At 29.5% G+C, this 17908-nt stretch overlaps 4 protein-coding genes across 5 annotated transcripts in view; 2 read left to right on the forward strand and 2 right to left on the reverse strand.

Moving 5' to 3' along the window:
* The first annotated feature begins 1538 nt into the window (after positions 1-1538).
* Positions 1539-3829, forward strand: Cchl (Cytochrome c heme lyase). 2 transcript variants are annotated; one of them, XM_018548784.1, is made up of 4 exons: positions 1539-1644; positions 2109-2328; positions 2648-3006; positions 3355-3829. In XM_018548784.1, the coding sequence occupies exons 2-4, from the start codon at positions 2119-2121 to the stop codon at positions 3590-3592; spliced, it is 807 nt and encodes a 268-aa protein (XP_018404286.1). In that variant the 5' UTR covers positions 1539-1644; positions 2109-2118; the 3' UTR covers positions 3593-3829. The 2 variants fall into 2 exon arrangements, with proteins under 2 accessions (XP_018404286.1, XP_018404287.1); XM_018548785.1 differs by lacking the exon at positions 1539-1644 and adding an exon at positions 1754-1918.
* A 2968-nt stretch (positions 3830-6797) lies between these two features.
* LOC108780931 (histone-lysine N-methyltransferase SETMAR) lies at positions 6798-7682 on the reverse strand. The gene has a single exon (XM_018548776.1). It carries the CDS (start codon positions 7561-7563, stop codon positions 6799-6801), a length of 765 nt encoding a protein of 254 aa, XP_018404278.1. The 5' UTR covers positions 7564-7682; the 3' UTR covers position 6798.
* Positions 7683-7702: 20 nt separating this feature from the next.
* On the reverse strand, positions 7703-11404 carry LOC108780932 (traB domain-containing protein). The gene is made up of 8 exons (XM_018548777.1): positions 11286-11404; positions 11113-11205; positions 10556-10888; positions 9821-10005; positions 9595-9709; positions 9378-9514; positions 8091-8515; positions 7703-7874 (listed from the first exon to the last, which is right to left on the reverse strand). Exons 3-8 carry the CDS (start codon positions 10878-10880, stop codon positions 7703-7705), a joined length of 1359 nt encoding a protein of 452 aa, XP_018404279.1. The 5' UTR covers positions 10881-10888; positions 11113-11205; positions 11286-11404.
* A 1339-nt stretch (positions 11405-12743) lies between these two features.
* wda (will decrease acetylation) overlaps positions 12744-17908 on the forward strand; it is a 7845-nt gene continuing 2680 nt past the window's right edge. The window contains exons 1-4 of the mRNA XM_018548781.1: positions 12744-12937; positions 13032-13186; positions 14560-14899; positions 16559-16791. Coding sequence (XP_018404283.1) covers positions 12863-12937; positions 13032-13186; positions 14560-14899; positions 16559-16791 — 803 coding nt within the window. The 5' untranslated portion in view covers positions 12744-12862. The remainder of the gene's footprint in view (positions 12938-13031; positions 13187-14559; positions 14900-16558; positions 16792-17908) is intronic.

Here is a 17908-nt window from a genome sequence, read left to right on the forward strand (position 1 = left end):
TAGATACTGAAAATAAAAAGTACCTTTTACATCACTGATCGATAGGAGGAATTTCTTGTGAATTATTGTTTATTAGTGGCGAGTCGTCATCAAAATCGGTCTTCGATTAGCGTACTCGTGCAAAAGAGACGCGAAGAGGAAAGCAATATAAATATTGAATACCGATTTTGAGAGATAAAAAGAATTATCGATCGATATTGTCCACTTAAATGCATGTAAGTTCAATCGAGATTCGACGGCTCGTTTGCCGTCATTAACAATATAATTTTGTAGTTCAGTATTCTAGGTTAATTGTTTATACATTTTTACGATGCTTAATCCGTGCAGCATTGAGCGTCGATATATCGATGTTACAAACATTAAGAAATTCTAGCGCAAAAGATTGTTTCGAATTGTTCCGCCGACATTAATCTTTCCCTTTTTATTTTGTTGTGTAAAAATCCATTAAAATAACTGATTGTTAATAATACTTATTGTATATTAGTACAGTAATGCGAAGTTTATTGTCAAAACGTTAAATTTTTCACACATTTTGTGCAAGCATATCGAGAAAAGCCAGCACAAAATGTGTTCGGAATAAAGATTGTTTGATTATTTGCGCCGCCCCCTGAAGTATACGTACTGAGTGTATGTACACTATGACTATTTTAATTAAGAAAAGCATTAAATAACATGGTTTATTATTTCATCCTTTTCTAATGATAGTCTTACATTTTATCCTATCCTATCTCACACACGTTTAAAAAATTACAAACACAATTCATTTATGAAGTATAAATAAATTATTTTCAATGTCGAAATTATCTACTGATACAGTTTTTAGCAATAGGAGTGCATGTAACATTTTTGGAGAAATTTCGTGTGTAATTCACACTGACAAATAAACATGCGTATGAGGGAATAATAAATAAAAATATAAAATAACGATCATAAACAAGCAAAAAGGTTCTGAAATAATGCTAATTTATGCGATTACCTTCGTGCGCGAAGAGCAAACGGCAGCCAAGAAGACTAGAAACAGTAGAAACCATGGTCGAAACTCGAAGTGGTAGAAACCAGGAGAGTCAACTAGCGTGGTGGGGGTAAGTCAAAAAACGTTAACTTCACTTGCTAAAGATGACGCGCGACGCGGCGCACTACTTTTGACTTCAAACAGTTCAAACAGATATTGTGAAATATGCATTAAAATATACACAAATATAATAATATAATATAGAATATATATATTTTTATAACACACATATATATATGTTTTTTTTTTAAATCGTTCGTGACTTCTTAAAGCGGCCTGTTTTTGAAATACTTTTCACATATTTAGTGTCTTGTGTAAGAAATATTAACAATTTAGGAAGATACAATATATTTATATGTATATGTAAAATATGCTTGATGTATACGTAAATGAACTGTTGCTTTTTACTGAACAGATAACGTTGCAATATTCGAAATTTCGATAATCGATTACAATTTTCGAGATATCGAAAGCATGACGTCACATTATCGAATTGAGACTTCTGAGACCTTGCCGCCATGATTTTATTTAGTGGTCTGCTATTTCTCATTTTCATCGCGCTAATTAATCAAGTCAATCGAGTCGGCTGTTAATCTGTTTGAATTCGTTTTAAGAGGAATAGAGAAATTTAGGTATTTTAATTTTTCGACTTCTATCTTTCACGCGTAATCGTTTTATTTATTTTTCACCATGAATTACATAATAATCTGAATGAAAACTGCGAAGTGTAAAATAGAGAAGAGAAAGATCAAAACGTTAGGATGAGCTATAGGTTAACAAGTCTGAAAGAAGGAAAGATCACTGAAAATTTTTACTAACGCCAACAAAATTTGCAAAGAATGCCTCGCCATACTTCGTAGCTGTATTCTTTTCGCAAATGCCTTGATGTTCTATTTCATATCAGAGGTTACAAACCGTTGCATAATCATTCTTAGTTTTAAGGTTATCTCACAGAAATTCGTTTGATTGGTAAAAATAATATTTTGATTTATTTATCTTCTATGTCATTATTTATTACGTTACACTTTATAATTTTTCTTTGTTTTATACATTTTGATGAAGATATCTATATATCTTTCTTTTTTTTAATTTTAAGAAATACAATCATGGGCAACGCTCTTACCACAGCATCCGTATCAGCGACCGACGTAATAGCACCATTATCTCAACAAATGCCGAAACCAGATTCTCATAAAATGAAAGAGCCACCGTTGGAATGTCCCATGCACAAATCAGGTCAATTTAACACTATAAACTACAGTAGTGAATGCCCAATAGATAAAATGGACGAAAGTGAAATAAATCCCTTAAATATGGTATGTACTATGCACAAGATTTCTTTTATCAGTCAATGAATAGTTGTTTAATCATAGGATTAATTAGTCTCTTAATAAATTGTCCAATACAGTAGTATAATATAACTTTAACAATGAAATAATACATATATATATATATATATATAGTTTAATTATATGGCAATATCACTATTGGATATTTAAGTGTTTTAAATATTTATATGCTTTTATATTTAGTTTTACTGATTTCATGTATAGTATCTTTTACTATGCACTAATCTAATGCAATCAAGTAACTGAATTCACTATTTTATTCTTATGTAAATAAATGTCTTTACAGATGCCACCGGCAAATCAGCAACCCTCTCAAGATCAACCATTTCCTTTGCCAACCAGTAGGCAGGTTTCATCGATACCTAAAGCAACTGGAAAGGAAGGAGAATTTTGGGTATATCCCTCTCAACAAATGTTCTGGAATGCTATGTTGAGAAAAGGGTGGCGATGGAAAAATGATGATATCTCCCAGAAAGATATGGACGACATAATAAAAATTCACAATGCCAATAACGAACAAGCATGGCAAGAGGTTCTTAAATGGGAAGCCCTTCATGCACGAGAGTGTGGTAATCCCAAGTTGCGCAGTTTCGGAGGGAAAGCATCAAAATATTCTCCACGTGCACGTATTCGCTATTGGATGGGGTGAATTTTGATTTCTTATTAATCCCGATTCTGGAAATTTTAACCCTGCTGATCTATTCAAATACACATACAAATATGATTATATCATTTTGATCAACATGATTAAACCATTTTTTTAAATAGAACATTTTTACAGAAAAAAAACTTGTATTAACAAGTGAAATCAAATACTAGAGAAAAGTTGTTTTTAGTAAAGTTTTTTTTCATTAAAATGTTAATAAAAAACTTAATTATGTTTTGAGTCAAATAAAGCTAAATAGATCAGCAAAATTAAGTCACTACATAGTCTTTACAACACTATATTATTGTATGTAACACTATATTATAATAAATATATCATTCTTTCAGATATGAACTACCATTTGATCGACATGATTGGATCATAGATCGTTGTGGAAAAGACGTAAGATATATTATTGACTATTACGATGGTGGGAAAGTTAACGAAAAGTATACATTTGCGTTACTCGACGTGAGACCTGCAATGGATTCCTGGGAAAATATCTGGGATCGGATGAAAGTAGCATGGTGGCGTTGGAAATATCAACCTAAGAATGAACCAGTATCTACTGCCACAGTGCATTAATTTAGAAATTAGTGTCAATAAAAAAACATGATAGTTTGAAAAACTTTTACTGAATTGATAATTAATGCCTTATAATTACGCAACATATTGGACGCATTCAGCGAACTTAACAGTTGAGTGAGCGTTCGCTGCTATTGGTGTATTTTTTTAAAGTCTCAGATCTAAAAGGATACATCAATAGCAACGAGCGCTCACTCAACTGTTGAATCCGTTGAACAAAGCCATTATTTATTGCATAATGAGACAAAAATCGCGATATAATTTATGTACATATTAGTTATATGTATACATAAGTATCACATATACAAGTTTACAATACTTATGTATATTTAATTTGCAAACTAACGTCAAATTAAAGCGAATTAAATAGTATATTTATTTGTACTTGGTAATAAATTTTATATATATTTTACAAATATATATGTATACACTCCTTTTTCATCTACATTATACTATTACATTATATACGTAGGTCGTCTGAAAAGTCTTTTGAGCCTCAAATTCAATTTTATTTTTCATTATAGCATTCTCTATATTCTCCATACTATTACTTGTTTCTATGTAAGGGTCAAAACTTTTCAGACGACCCTCGTATATTATAAATATATTAAAATTTATCTGCAGTGTTAAGTAGTTATTTGAAATGATTTTATAAAGGTACAAATAGTTAATTTAATTGCGAATTTTTGTCTTGTAAACCATAGAATTATACTTAAATTATGTATACTATATACACCAATTTAATCTATATAAATATATTCTTATATAGATCTCTAAATACTAATTTTATGATTATAAATTTTGTTTATATTTCAAAAAAATTTGAACTTACTGCCAAATATTAACATCAAATATTCTCTACTTAAATCTTAATGATAAGTATCCTAAGCTAGATAAAAGAATTGTGTGTGTGTATATATATATATGTATATACATATCGTACAGATTATATCTTATAAATTATAATCTTTCTTTCACACACATGAATACATACCTTTAACTTTATTACAATTTAATAATCACTGCCTTTTTCTTCATTATATTAAGCAAAAAAATATGATAGAAAATATGTGTTATAAAACTCGCACTTATTAATGAATTTTGAATTAATTTATTTTTAAAAATATAGTAAATTTTTTTATGAAAAAGTATTAAACTGTTATACATTTTCACTATACAAATTACTTAATTGCATGTTCTAAATTAGGAGGTAAATAATTTGAGACAAATATTTATTGTATATTATACAGTTTTTTTTATTGTCAATATATAGCTCCATTTAGTTTTCAGAATATTTATAGTTATCAGCAGAATATTTAGTAACTTTGTACATTTTATAGATTAAAATTTACATAATTTTAATAATGGATTGAGAGTGGATTGTTTAATTATATAAAAATAATTGATAATTATGCTGTAAAAGTTCAGATACTGTTAAAGCTAAACAAGCGATTATAAAATGTTAGCATTAAAATACAAAATATAAACTTTAAATACAAGAACATAATATGTGATGCTATTCTTTCCTAGTAAAACTTAAGTACTCATAATCCAAGTTATTTATTTCGATAAGTTTTAATTACAATAATCATTTTTCATCTAGAAGTTTCTTAACTATTTACACTTTTACATATAAGAAGTATTCCTTAAATATAATTTAGAATATATATATGATTATATCAGACAAGTACAGAACCAAAGAATTATACTTCATTTTCTGACTAAGAATATGTTAATATTTAAATGTTGTTTATTAAAAATAATTCCATTTTTATAAATTGTTATTCATATATATTAAAGGCAGTTATTAAGAGCTATTCTTCATTGACATGATGTAAATTAATTGATAAACATCTTTCCTAATAAAATATCCAACAGTAAAAAATATATATATGTACGTTATGTACTTATAGAAATTTATAATCGATACATTATCTGTAAGCCAAAGTTGTTATTTTATGTTTTTCTGCAGTTCTATGCATATATTAATATACTAACATATGTAATACATCATACCAATATGTGCATTATGATACTATTAAATTTACAATAATCTAAAATTTTTATAAGATATGATACTACTCTATAATATAAGCTAAACATTTCTATCATAATATATTTAACATTAAATACAATTGTAATTTTATAACAGACGAATTCATTCGATTCTCATTATGTTAATATTTTAATAAAAAAAGCAACTGTTAAAAATGTATCGACATTTACAATTTTGGTAACATTTACTTTCTTGAACACTATAATGATCTTATTATTTAGCGATATTTATTACAACGATAATAACGAGATAATAATCTAATATTAGATAATAGTCTAATATTAGATATATTATATTAAAATTTTTTTATATCTAAATAGTGTTTAAACTAAATTCTGATGGTTGGACAAATAGAATGTCTCATATATATATATATACATATATATATATATATATATACACATATATATATATATATATACAGTTTGTCCAACCATCAGAATTTATACTATATATATACTGTTGGCACATTAAATGATTTTAGAGAAATTAATTATAATATTAATTACAACAGTAATTAATTAAATAAAAAGAGAAACAATATCATCATGTTTAATTTCTTTTATATGAATATATAAATAATAAGCAATAATAATAAAAGCAGCAATGTAATAGAAGCAGTAAAATAAAATTTATCATCTATAACATACAATATTAAATAATAGAGAGTAACATCAAATATCATTGGATGACACGAATACATAGTGTAATACATATACAGTGTTTTGCTTTTATCTGAGCACTCTCGTCTAATAAATAAAAAATATTGTAGAGAGAAGCATTGATTAATGTGCAAGAACAGACAATGAGATATACTAATATATAATAATTAATAAAAAAATGAAACATGCTTTATTTATATATATAAATATATATAACATATTTCTCTAAAAATTTGAATACAGTATCTATCACATCTAGATATGTATCATAAAACTATACTTGTTTATAATTTTAATTATAACGTTTTCTTTGATTTCATGTGATATCAATTTCAAAACATAATTTTATCTTGTTATATAATTTTTTCTGGCTTATGATCAATTTATTGTTTACATTTTATACCAAATTCTTGTTAATTTTAAATCTGTAATTAAAATCTATATTCTTTGTATTATTACAACATATTGCACAAGAATATCTCATATTATTAAATCTGATTATGTGGTAAATAACGATGACAATTACTAGAACCACAAAGACAAGAAGTATCACTGAGATAATGGACGGAATTAGCCATCGCACCACCAGCATAGTTAAAAGTCACTTCCTCTCCGTTCTCTATATCTTTAGATGCAAACAAGCATAATCGAGGTACAATTCCCTCTATTCTAATCGGGATAAGGATAGAGTTCGGGTCACAACTATGATTAGCGTAGCGTCCAATATTACCAAAATATTTCGGATCTATACAGGTTACAATAGTACGATCTCCAGCATGTTCAGATACTACAAGAACGTAATTCATCATGTTACCCTGCTTATTAGCCTCAACTCTACATCTCGCTTCCTGCAGACTTATCACTTCGCCAGCGTATTCGCAAATAAATTGACCCTTTTTTATTAATTTATTCGTGAAAAGACCAAAACCTTTATTGGCAACTTCTCTCACAATTAAACAATTTAACGGACCATTTTGTACTAATCTATTTCCACAATTTGGTCCACATTTACAACGAGCATGGCATTCAAATATTGGACCGGTTAGTTTCTCATCGACAATTCGAGCATTAGAATAATTAGCAAAACCGCGTGTACATGAACAATTAAAACATTCAGCTACACATGAACAGCCTATAGCGTATTCTGCTTCAAAGTCTGCTATATCTATCCCAGGCCCTGGTATATTATTTATTATGTACATAACGTCTGCTACAATATGTTCGTACTCGTCGGCAGAAGCATTTGCTTCCATGCTTACCGTATTTATTTATCAATAAAAATATCCAAAAAAGTCTGAGAAACTCTTTGGGATAAAGGCAGCACGAGATATAAAGAGAAAAGATTGTTTTTTTTTTAATTAAGAAAGTGACTTTTCTTAAATGAACAAAATCCTATCGTGCGGCACCAACCTGTAGAAGTCCCTGAACCGATGACTTAAGAGATTGGAACGTGATAGCAGCAGGTACTGCTACAACTTTGTAACCTATGTAAATTACAACACCAAGTACAGATGCCTTAACAGTCAGCTTCAAAATTTTACCTGACAATGACGGTGGCGGTATTCTGCAAAAGACTGTCTAGTAAACAAATATGTAATGGGATACACTGTGCTTTAATATAATACATAAAGAAAATTTATAAATTTTATTTAGTTAAAACTTTATCGCTTATAAATCAAGAAATGTAACAAGAAAAAATATGTAGAATGTAGTTTTGCAAATGTTTTTAGAAATATTTTACATAACAGTAACTATATCATGCAATATTTTTTTTATTTACCTCATGATAGGTGGTATGTCAGAAGGCTTAATTTTACCCCAATTTTCGATGATGCCGGGTATGTGTCCTAAACCGACGATTCCTACGACACGTGTTGGTTCATTAGAAGTAAAGTGTGTAAGGTTAAAAATAGAACGAGGCAGACAGGACAACTGTAGAGAATTGGTCAAGAAAATATCTCTCTCTTTCACAAACACTTCTCCCAACACTGGACATTTATCGTTTATGGTGGCAATCATTTCGTCCAACATCGATCGTTCCTTACAAAGTTCGATGTCCTCTTGAGTAATAGAGTCTTTCATTACTGCCATATTCCATCCTAGTTTTATAGTCTGCCACCAGGACAATGATCGTATCGCACGTTGCATTGTTATGTTAATTGGTCGATCGGCCAGATGAATAATACAGTTTGGCACTTTCTTTGCCTAAATTACACAACAATGAATTTATTATAATACAGATAATGAGTGTTTTCCAGCAAAAGATACAGATCACATTTGCAGTAAATTATAATCATTGGGTACTTTCTGTTTTATGACGCAGTCGATAGAAACATCATTCTGTTTTCATTACTCATAGAATGTTAAGAACGATAGAATGACGTTTGTCAACATTGGCGCAAAATGAAGATATAATGAAGATATTATAATTCATTGTGTTACACTATATCAATGTGACTCTTATAGCATTTTCCACTGGAAAAATTGGTGCAACACTGGCATTGTGCGCACTGAGTGCAATTATGTTGTTCCATATTTTGAAAACTAGTTCAGTGTTTATGTTCCACTGACACAACTGGTGCAAAAAAATCGCACCGAGTTCAACTTTTGCTTCACTGTCTTTAAAGATGGTGGAAGACTAGTGCAAATCGAAATTGAGAATGCTTTCAAATACGATCATATGTCATTTAAATTACTTTAATTAATAATAATGTTATTTTCAGTTTTTGCTTATCTTAAAATAGCTAACATTACTATTTTAATATTCAAAACGATTAAACTAATAAAAAAATTAATAATTGAGAATATGTTAAAGATTGTAAAATAAGTAAATTGAAAAATAAAATAAGCAATTTAAATTTGTATACTTCAGTTAATTGAAATCTTAATTTGCTTTCTGAATCCATTTTTCTTATAAAGTTATGAGGTGACGACACAAGATGTGTTCCTCTGAGACTGCACTAGTGCAGTTTTCATCGAAACCTACCACGGTGTTGCACCAATTTCCTCAGTTGAAAACGCTATTATACTGGAAAACGTTTAATATTTCTAATTGGCGCGTACTAACTTCCTCAAATGCCCTTCGAAATTCCCCTCCAGGTGGCATACCAAGTTGCTTGGCAACATGAGCTGCCATTCTTAACATTAAAATATGTAATAAGCCATCATACAGTCCTTCTTTTTTAATGGTATCCATAATAGTTTCTGTAAATAGATTAAGTAATACAATATACCAACAAACAAAAGCTGATGTATTATACAAATACAGAAACTTTGTCTCTTACTGTAATCAATGTTTTTAGCGTAATCGAACAAAACTTCCTCGTCAAGCTTTAGTATACCAATTCTGGCTTTGCATAATTCAACTGCAACTATGTGAGGCTGCACAGCTTGTATAATCTTTAACAAAGTAAAAAAGAATGATTTATATATATAATAAATTTTTATAATTTAAAATTAAAAATCAATATTTTATTTTAACGGGACAATGAAAAAAAAATATATAGTTACTTTTGACACATCATTTTGACTTTCAACACTGAAATGTGCCGTTCCTACTAGGTATAACTTTCCGCCATCTGGTGTGGTCAATAATGTGACAGTTTCTGGTAATTTCTCATCAATTGTAGGATCGTATCCCTTTAATTCGTTTACTGTGTTGCCTGTGTTACTCCCCTTGTTCTGGATATTGGAATCTGCATTAGACCCAACATTTTCTGTATTATAAATACATGGCCAATATACACCTAAATAGTAGGTTAAATTAATTTCAAAAACTAGAATAGTGTACCTTGAGACTTTAAAATTTTCCTTCTACTTCTATATTTTTTTTGTATTACTGACATTTTTTTTTGAAGCACTGCTCTAAGCACAATAACTTATATTATGACAGCAACAATGGCTGATTTTATTATTAGATTAAAAAGATTTTGTATAAGTGAGAAACCTTACAACATTAGCTGCTTCAGAGTGTCACTCACAACTAAAGATATGATTATCAAGTAAGTTTTTAACAACAGATAATATAACAAGTATCTGTAGAAATTTGGTTTTTTAATTGCTTTTTTAATTGGACTGTAATAGAATTTGCCTTTTTGTTTCAAATATTTTGTCAAACATATTTATTCACTTTCTCAGTATAGGAAATATTTGTATATACTAATTTAGAGCTAAAAGATAGATCTTTAATTTCTTTCACACGTTTATGGTAAATATTTAAAGTACTTAGTATAACTTAATAATTACCTTCATCAATAAGAATTATTTCACTGTCAGAGGATTCAGTGCTTTTCATCTTGCTATCATCATCACGATTGTCACCCATGCTCACTATCGATAATGTACATGAAGATTGTGTCGCTGACTGAGAATCTGATTGTGTCATTTCACACCCAGATTCTTTGGCAATCAATTCTTTAGTAATATTTTGTGCATTTAGCTTATTCGATGTATCATAATCCCCCTTTTCGTCAATTAAATTGTAGTACTTGTCCTTCATAGACGTTAATAGATCACTCTCCCTGTGATCACCATCAATATGTTTATCAATCTTAGTAGAAATGGATGCCATTTCTTTTCCTAAAAAAACTCCATATATTTTTATAACGTAATAATATTTTTAACTACTTTATTTAAAAAGTATTTTTGAAACATCTGTTACGACTACATGCTAATAGACCACTACAGCAAACTCTTGCATTCGAGAATAACATATAAAAAAGATACTAATTTAATGTTATGGATTTTTATACTCCTAAAATAAGAAATATTTCTGAGGTTTCTAAAAAATCGAATTTTGATACCGTTATGTATGCTTCTTAGGCGGCAGATGTGAATTGTTGCATGCTTCTAACCTCGTAGAAAATTGACACGTTTATGGAAAGATCCTCGCATCGCTACAACAAAAGAATTGTGCAATTTATCTTTTTTTTTCAATCAGGTTAGTCGTGATCACATTTATCTTGTGTAAACTTACGCAATGGATGGAAATTTGGAGGAAAATATAACGTATGGAGAAATAAGGATTAAGATCAATAGATTAAGAGTCCAATCAAAATCATCTACTCATCTACTTGTAGCACCTAAATGTACTGTACTGATAACTTGGTAAGTGATAGTGGTAAGTGGTACGTAATACCGCAATTTTGTCGGTATCTTTCACGCCATGAAAAATTGATCAAGTACGCAAAATGTGTATACTATGAAGAAAATCGCTTCATATAATTTTTCAGAAAATCTATAAAATTTTTTTTTAATTTCTAAATTTTTCAAAATTTTTACATAATTTTCAAATGGTTTAGAAAATTTCTCATTTTTACTTAAGTGTCAATTCTAATAAATTATGCTGAACGACAAATACGACTTGTCAGTTTTAAACTCAGTCGGTTAATTAAGAGTGCGATCAAAGTATAGGTCGAAAGTTGCATTAGAGAAAGCATGAAGTCAGTATATTTAAAAAACTTAATAAGACTTGAAAATTACAAAAGTGAACGAATTTAGAATATTATAACATTTATAATTTCATCAATCGATATCAGTTAGTTTACAATTTACACAATCGATTCCTAGTTTTGCAACGGTTGTAAAATTTTTTAATACGATTGATTTTGCTCTTAGTTCCTTTTTTACTGTGAAGCTAAATGTATAAATCAATTATATTAAACAATTTTACAACAATTGCAAAACTGCTTCCTCTGTTAAACGCAATGAAAGTCATTACAATTGTTTTGAGGCAATCGTCCAATCAGAAAAGAATATTTTATAAATTGACCAATCAAAAGAATAAAGAATTCCAAAACGTCCTATCTGAGAAAACTTTTACCAAATATAAAATATAGGCTTTTCTTTCAAACAGTCGATACGAATGTTAAAATTAATCTAAACTGCTAGAAAACTTTTACTAAATAAGTAATATATGCTTTTTTTCCTTGATCCAGATGAGTGTTAATAAAATTAATCTACACTGCTAGAAATAAGGTGTGTTCCGTTATTCACTGTAGTATTACTTACCTACTAAAAATTTATTTAAATATATATAAAAAAAAAAAGCTTGAGACATAATTTACATAATTGAAAAACACAGGTAATAGAAATAGAGAATAACAATTAAATTTCAATCTCAGAAATCGTATATTCTGGTATAAACACGGTTTTTAATATGTTGGAATCTGTTAATTGAAACACACTTGAAACACATTATTGGCTGTTCCCCTATATGGCTTGTGTTTTTCAATTGTGCATAAGGGTGCTATTTTATTTGTCTATTTGGTCGTACGACAAATATGTGATAGAAAGATTCTCGGATCTCTCTATTCTACAACCAATCATTAAGTTTGAAAAATTTGTCGTACGTTAAAAACGCATAAATAAACTATAATGACCTTAGACTTTACATTCTGCTTTCTCCTCCCTTCCCCTCAGACCGCAAGCGACTCACAACTCGGGCGGGGTGTTTGGGCCCCGTGATTCGTGCTGTCACGATCTCCGTTCGCGGATCCCGGTTCGGGACATTATCGCGGAATTCACGGGATTCATCGTCATCACCGGGCCTCGATGAAAATGAAGCGGATGAAGAGCGATGTGATCAGCGCGACAATCGAGTCTTACCTGAAACGGCGTCATTATCAGGTGCGGTGTCTGTCGTCGGAGTTTCACGCCGCGCGTGGTTTGTCATCAACGTGTATGCCATAACCTCCTTCACCGCTGTTGCATGTTTTTCCAGACCCACGATTATCGCAAGGGCGATCAGTTGTTCTGTCAGAACAGCGATCAGACGACTTTGAATGCGACCGCGGAGTGCGGCACCTCGCAGGACAATTCGATCGTTTTCAGTGCCATCACCATTGATATCATTGCGGCAGATCAGGCATATCAGCGGTATGGTTTTATAAAATTTAAACTCATGTTCGTACCGCACGACGTGATTACTACTCCGTTTGACGAAAGTAATGGAACGAGGCCTGATTACACAAAATATTAAATCCTCTACTAATTTTAGATTCTAACATTTTATATATATTGCCATTTTATTCATAATAGCACAATGTGTTTGATATAGCTTTTATACGACTGAATTCTCATGAAACTGTCAAAAATTACATATATTTATGTAATAGTGAATCCGATCAATTATACTATACTGAATTAGTTATACATTAAAGGCTTTGTATACAGTACTTAGATATATGTATATTAAAAGTCTTTGATCAAAATTTTCAGTTATTTTATTATTTGACTATAAAAAATTCACAAAGTTCCCCTATGTTTTCAATCATTCAACTAGATGTTACCCCTTAAAGAACATGACATAATTATTGTTACTGAATGCTTAATAATTTTAAATATTTATATGTCTCTATATTTAACTTTGTTGATTTCATGTATAGCCACTTTTAGTAAATATACATTAATCTAATGTAAATACATTTTCATGCTAACACTTGATGTTTGTTTTTAGCATCGAAATAGGTCACATGATAAAAAGTGGTACTTGATATTTGTTTGTTTTGTCTATTTGACCTATTTAACACTAAACATGAATGTGAGCATCAGTATGATTTGTACTTTGTATTGGCAAGTGACTGAATTTATTATACAATCTTCTATTTTTATAATTTGTTTATTTATTCAATGGCTTGTTTTTATTTTATAGGAAAACCTAGAACAAGAGGTAGTTATTAGGATAATTAATAGTGAATTTATTTGATTGGACATACACACATTGCACTGATGTGTATACATAACCTTGAACAAGGAACACATTAGCTAATCAGGACCATATTCAGATTTTCACCCGAGTGCCATCATGCTATCCTTATTGTTTATCGAATGTTAAATATGGATGACATGAAACATGGGAAGCACTCGGGTAGGAATCTGAACATGCTTCAATTGGTGTGAAAAATTTGTAATATAACAAATGTCATATTAGCTTAAAGGACATATGGATTCTTGAAACCCACTCAAGTTTTTTTATTTTATTATTTTTAAAAATTAAAAATCACATTATTATAATGACTTTAATACACATTAGTGCATGCTAATGTATCCAATCAAATTTGCTATAAGATTTATTTTGAACATTTTTAAGATATAATTTTGAGTGAAAAGTTCTATATAATTTAAGATTAAGATTTCTAAATTGAAAGGTCAATGTTGATTATTGTGGGAATAGTATTTTTTTGTCAATATAATAAATTAATTTTGAGGATTGCAAGAAGATGTGTTTAAAGTTTTAATTCTACTTTTAGATTGAAGAAATGGATGAGCGTCGCACTCAACGAAAAATTACGAATAGAGTTACAAGGACTTTTGTATCCGATTTTTTGCCATCTTTATTTAGAGATGTTACACGCTGGTAGTCGTCAAGCTGCAATCCAATTCCTAAAGACGTATCAGAACGAGTTTATGAGTGATACGGAGAAAGACTTCTTAGAAGAATTATCTAGCGTATTTTCGGTGCAAGATATTGAGTTGAGGCCTTTGGTAAATGCGTTCAGAACTAGAAAGTATAAAGTAGATCTATCTGAATCGGCACATATTTGTCTGAGACAATATCTTACCAAATATGGACACATAATATTATTGCAGGTAATATAATTTAAATTGTTTTTAAGTGTATCCTGTTTTATTAACCATTTAAATTCTGTAGAAGATTAATCTTTTCAAATTAATTATACCAATTAAAAAAGATAATTTAAATTAAATTAAAGTATGAGGAAGTGGTTCAAGTGATAAAAATCAATTATGAAAAACAAGATCTACGTGCCAAACAATATAATTAATAACACATTTTTAATTTTAAATAAAACGATAAACGTTTCTACCTCACACGAGATCATTTTCAATGTTAGCATAGCATCGGAGAAAATTAAAATTATAATCAAGAGAGAGATTACTTATAATTTGTTGTAAATGTACTTAATTATATGATATTTTATTTCTTTAAAAAACAGCACATAGTCTTACATATTATAGGTATTACTCCTCTCATTGGTAATTGTAGCATAGTAATCGGTAGATTGCGGTTAGTATTATTATGATGATAATGTGCATTTTATAACTAAGTATAGATGCGTTCTGTTTCTCGCACAATGCGTACACTACATTATGGTATTTTATCCTTGTTGTTCACCGAATATTAAACAAAGATAAAATGATACATTATGTGCATAATGTGTGAAACGGAACGTAGCCTATGTGTATGCACACCATCCTCATTTATTATAATTAAAAATGTAATAAGAAAATGAGCTGTTTTAGAATGGTATGTTATAAAATTTAATTTAAATTAATTTAAATTAATTTTGACTGCTATGTATATTTTAATCAGATACACAGTGACTCCTTGTATCAATTTGAATATACACACATTTTCTACTCTCACTATCATTTATACATAAATCAAGAATATTTTTCATTGATTTTATATAGCATGTGAATTCTGGAAAGTCTAAAAGTCTAGTCTAAAAATTTTTATTTATGTTTTTAAGAAAACATGTTATTGAAAAATATATTTTAATGTGAAAACTTTACTTACAATTATATTAAAATCTTTTTACGACCGTACATCTGATAAACAAGAAGAAGACAGCCTATAACGGTCAAAGTTAGATCACAGTGCTTATTATAATTATGTGTGAATTTTATATACTGCGTATATAGTCCCCCCATAAATTGCGACGCCGATTAATTTCAGCATTGACGCATACTTACTAAAATAATATTATACAAATATTTTTATAAATTCATGATAACGATAAATATGTATTTACATTTACATTTGCGGTTCAGGAATGATATTTATTGTCTCTATGCCGTCGCGTATATCTTACACACGGGTCAAGCACCACCAATATTTTGAAAAACGTTCATTCATAGATGTAAAAATATATCTTCTGTTTTTTTTAATAATTTAACGTAATTATTTAGAATGAATCATAAACATTTTTTAAGACTGTAATAAGTTTTTCTCTTCTTTCTGGTTTCTTTTTAATTTTTATCACTTATTTATTTCTAGTTTAATTATTTTACTGTTTTGTGATCTGTGTAATATCTACTAAAAGCATTCACTTGACATGTTTAAAATTTTGACTATTTACGATGTGCAAACTCAGATTACATGATAATAAACAACTACCTCCATTTATTTCAAAAGATAACAAGTATGGACTGATCACAATATATTACTTTTATAATCTACACAATATACTACTTTTATAAACTTTAATTTTTTATTATTCTAAATAGATTATAAATACACACATCACAATAATTAGAAAAGCAGATAGCCCTCAAATGGATGGAGAAGTATTGGAAGAAAGAAGTCAAAGATATGAAGCAAGTATTAACGGCCACGTGGAACAACCTTCTGGTACCGGTATAGATCGTGAAATGAGAGAATTGCAGGAAGCTATACGATTGATACAGCATAATTCTCATCAAGCATTAAGATTGTTTACAGTGAAGAATGCTATAGAAAAGCAAGTAACAGATCATTATTTATTCTTCTTCTTCTTTAGTCTGCTTTCATCCGCTCCTGGACATAGACCTTTTTCATTTCTCTTCATTTATGTCTATTCTGGGTTATTTGCATTCTCTTTTCCGTTAAATATTGTGCGGATATTATAGCATATGTTCCCCCCCGATCATATATTCCAATCGACGGACGACACAATATTGAAAATAAAAATTTTGGTGATGCAAAGTCAGGGTATGTTAAGTTAGCACCCCAACTATAATGCTCAGGAGTTCTGATTAGAGTTCCCACTTCCTTTTGACAAGACGAAGAGTTCCCTATAGTTAAACAAGAGCTCCGCTCAATAAACGTTTTTTTTACATTTTTTAAAAATGGGGTGCTAACTTTTTATCAAATTTCGAGGTGGAATAGTTCTGAACGGCTTAATAGCTTCAATTTGCGATTGCCTAGAGTTCCTGATATGTAAAAAAAATTTTCGAATATTAAAAAAAAATTAAAAATTTTTGAAAAATTAATTTTTAGATACAATAGTTCTGATGATAATTCCTGCTTCTTTTTGACGATACGAAGAGTTCTCTATGATTTTTAATGACATATGCGCTTAATAATCATTTCTTAATAATTTTTTAAAAATGGGGTGCTAACTTTTTAACGAAATTCAAGGTCGCATAGTTCTGATCAGCTTAACAGAAGTATTTTGTGAATACCTAGAGTTTTTGATACATAAAAAACATTTTTGAAGAATAATAAAGTTTTAAAAAAATAGTAGAAATCTTTGAAAATTTTTTTGAGAGTACCGAGTAGTTCTGAGTAGCGTTTCTTATAGTTCTCGACGAGTTCTGTCGAAAAGTATCAGGGCTCAAAGCGATTGGACCAACGGTTTGCAAGATACAGCGACATTTGTCAGAAGATCAACAATTTTTAGAGTATATCTCGGAAACCGTTGGTCCAATCGCTTTGAGCCCTGATACTTTTCGACAGAACTCGTCGAGAACTGTACAGAACTCCAATCAGAACTACTCGGTACTCTCAAAAAATTTTGACTTCAAATTTTTTTCTAAGTCCCACGTCGGAAAATTTTTTGAGAGTACCGAGTAGTTCTGAGTAGCGTTTCTTATAGT

Source organism: Cyphomyrmex costatus, unplaced genomic scaffold (assembly GCF_001594065.2).
Source record: "Cyphomyrmex costatus isolate MS0001 unplaced genomic scaffold, Ccosl1.0 scaffold75, whole genome shotgun sequence".
Classification (NCBI taxonomy): Eukaryota; Metazoa; Arthropoda; class Insecta; order Hymenoptera; family Formicidae; genus Cyphomyrmex; species Cyphomyrmex costatus.

Bases quoted from the DNA above. Each gene is read 5' to 3' on its own strand.
- Cchl (XM_018548784.1), top strand. From the start codon at position 2,119: ATGGGCAACGCTCTTACCACAGCATCCGTATCAGCGACCGACGTAATA. The intron at 2,329-2,647 runs GTATGTACTATG...ATGTCTTTACAG, and splicing joins AAATAAATCCCTTAAATATG to ATGCCACCGGCAAATCAGCA. The intron at 3,007-3,354 runs GTGAATTTTGAT...TCATTCTTTCAG, and splicing joins CGTATTCGCTATTGGATGGG to ATATGAACTACCATTTGATC.
- LOC108780931 (XM_018548776.1), bottom strand. From the start codon at position 7,563: ATGGAAGCAAATGCTTCTGCCGACGAGTACGAACATATTGTAGCAGAC.
- LOC108780932 (XM_018548777.1), bottom strand. From the start codon at position 10,880: ATGGCATCCATTTCTACTAAGATTGATAAACATATTGATGGTGATCAC. The intron at 9,710-9,820 runs GTAACTATATAT...ACTTTGTTAAAG, and splicing joins GTCAAAATGATGTGTCAAAA to ATTATACAAGCTGTGCAGCC. The intron at 8,516-9,377 runs GTTAGTACGCGC...TGTGTAATTTAG, and splicing joins TTCGAAGGGCATTTGAGGAA to GCAAAGAAAGTGCCAAACTG.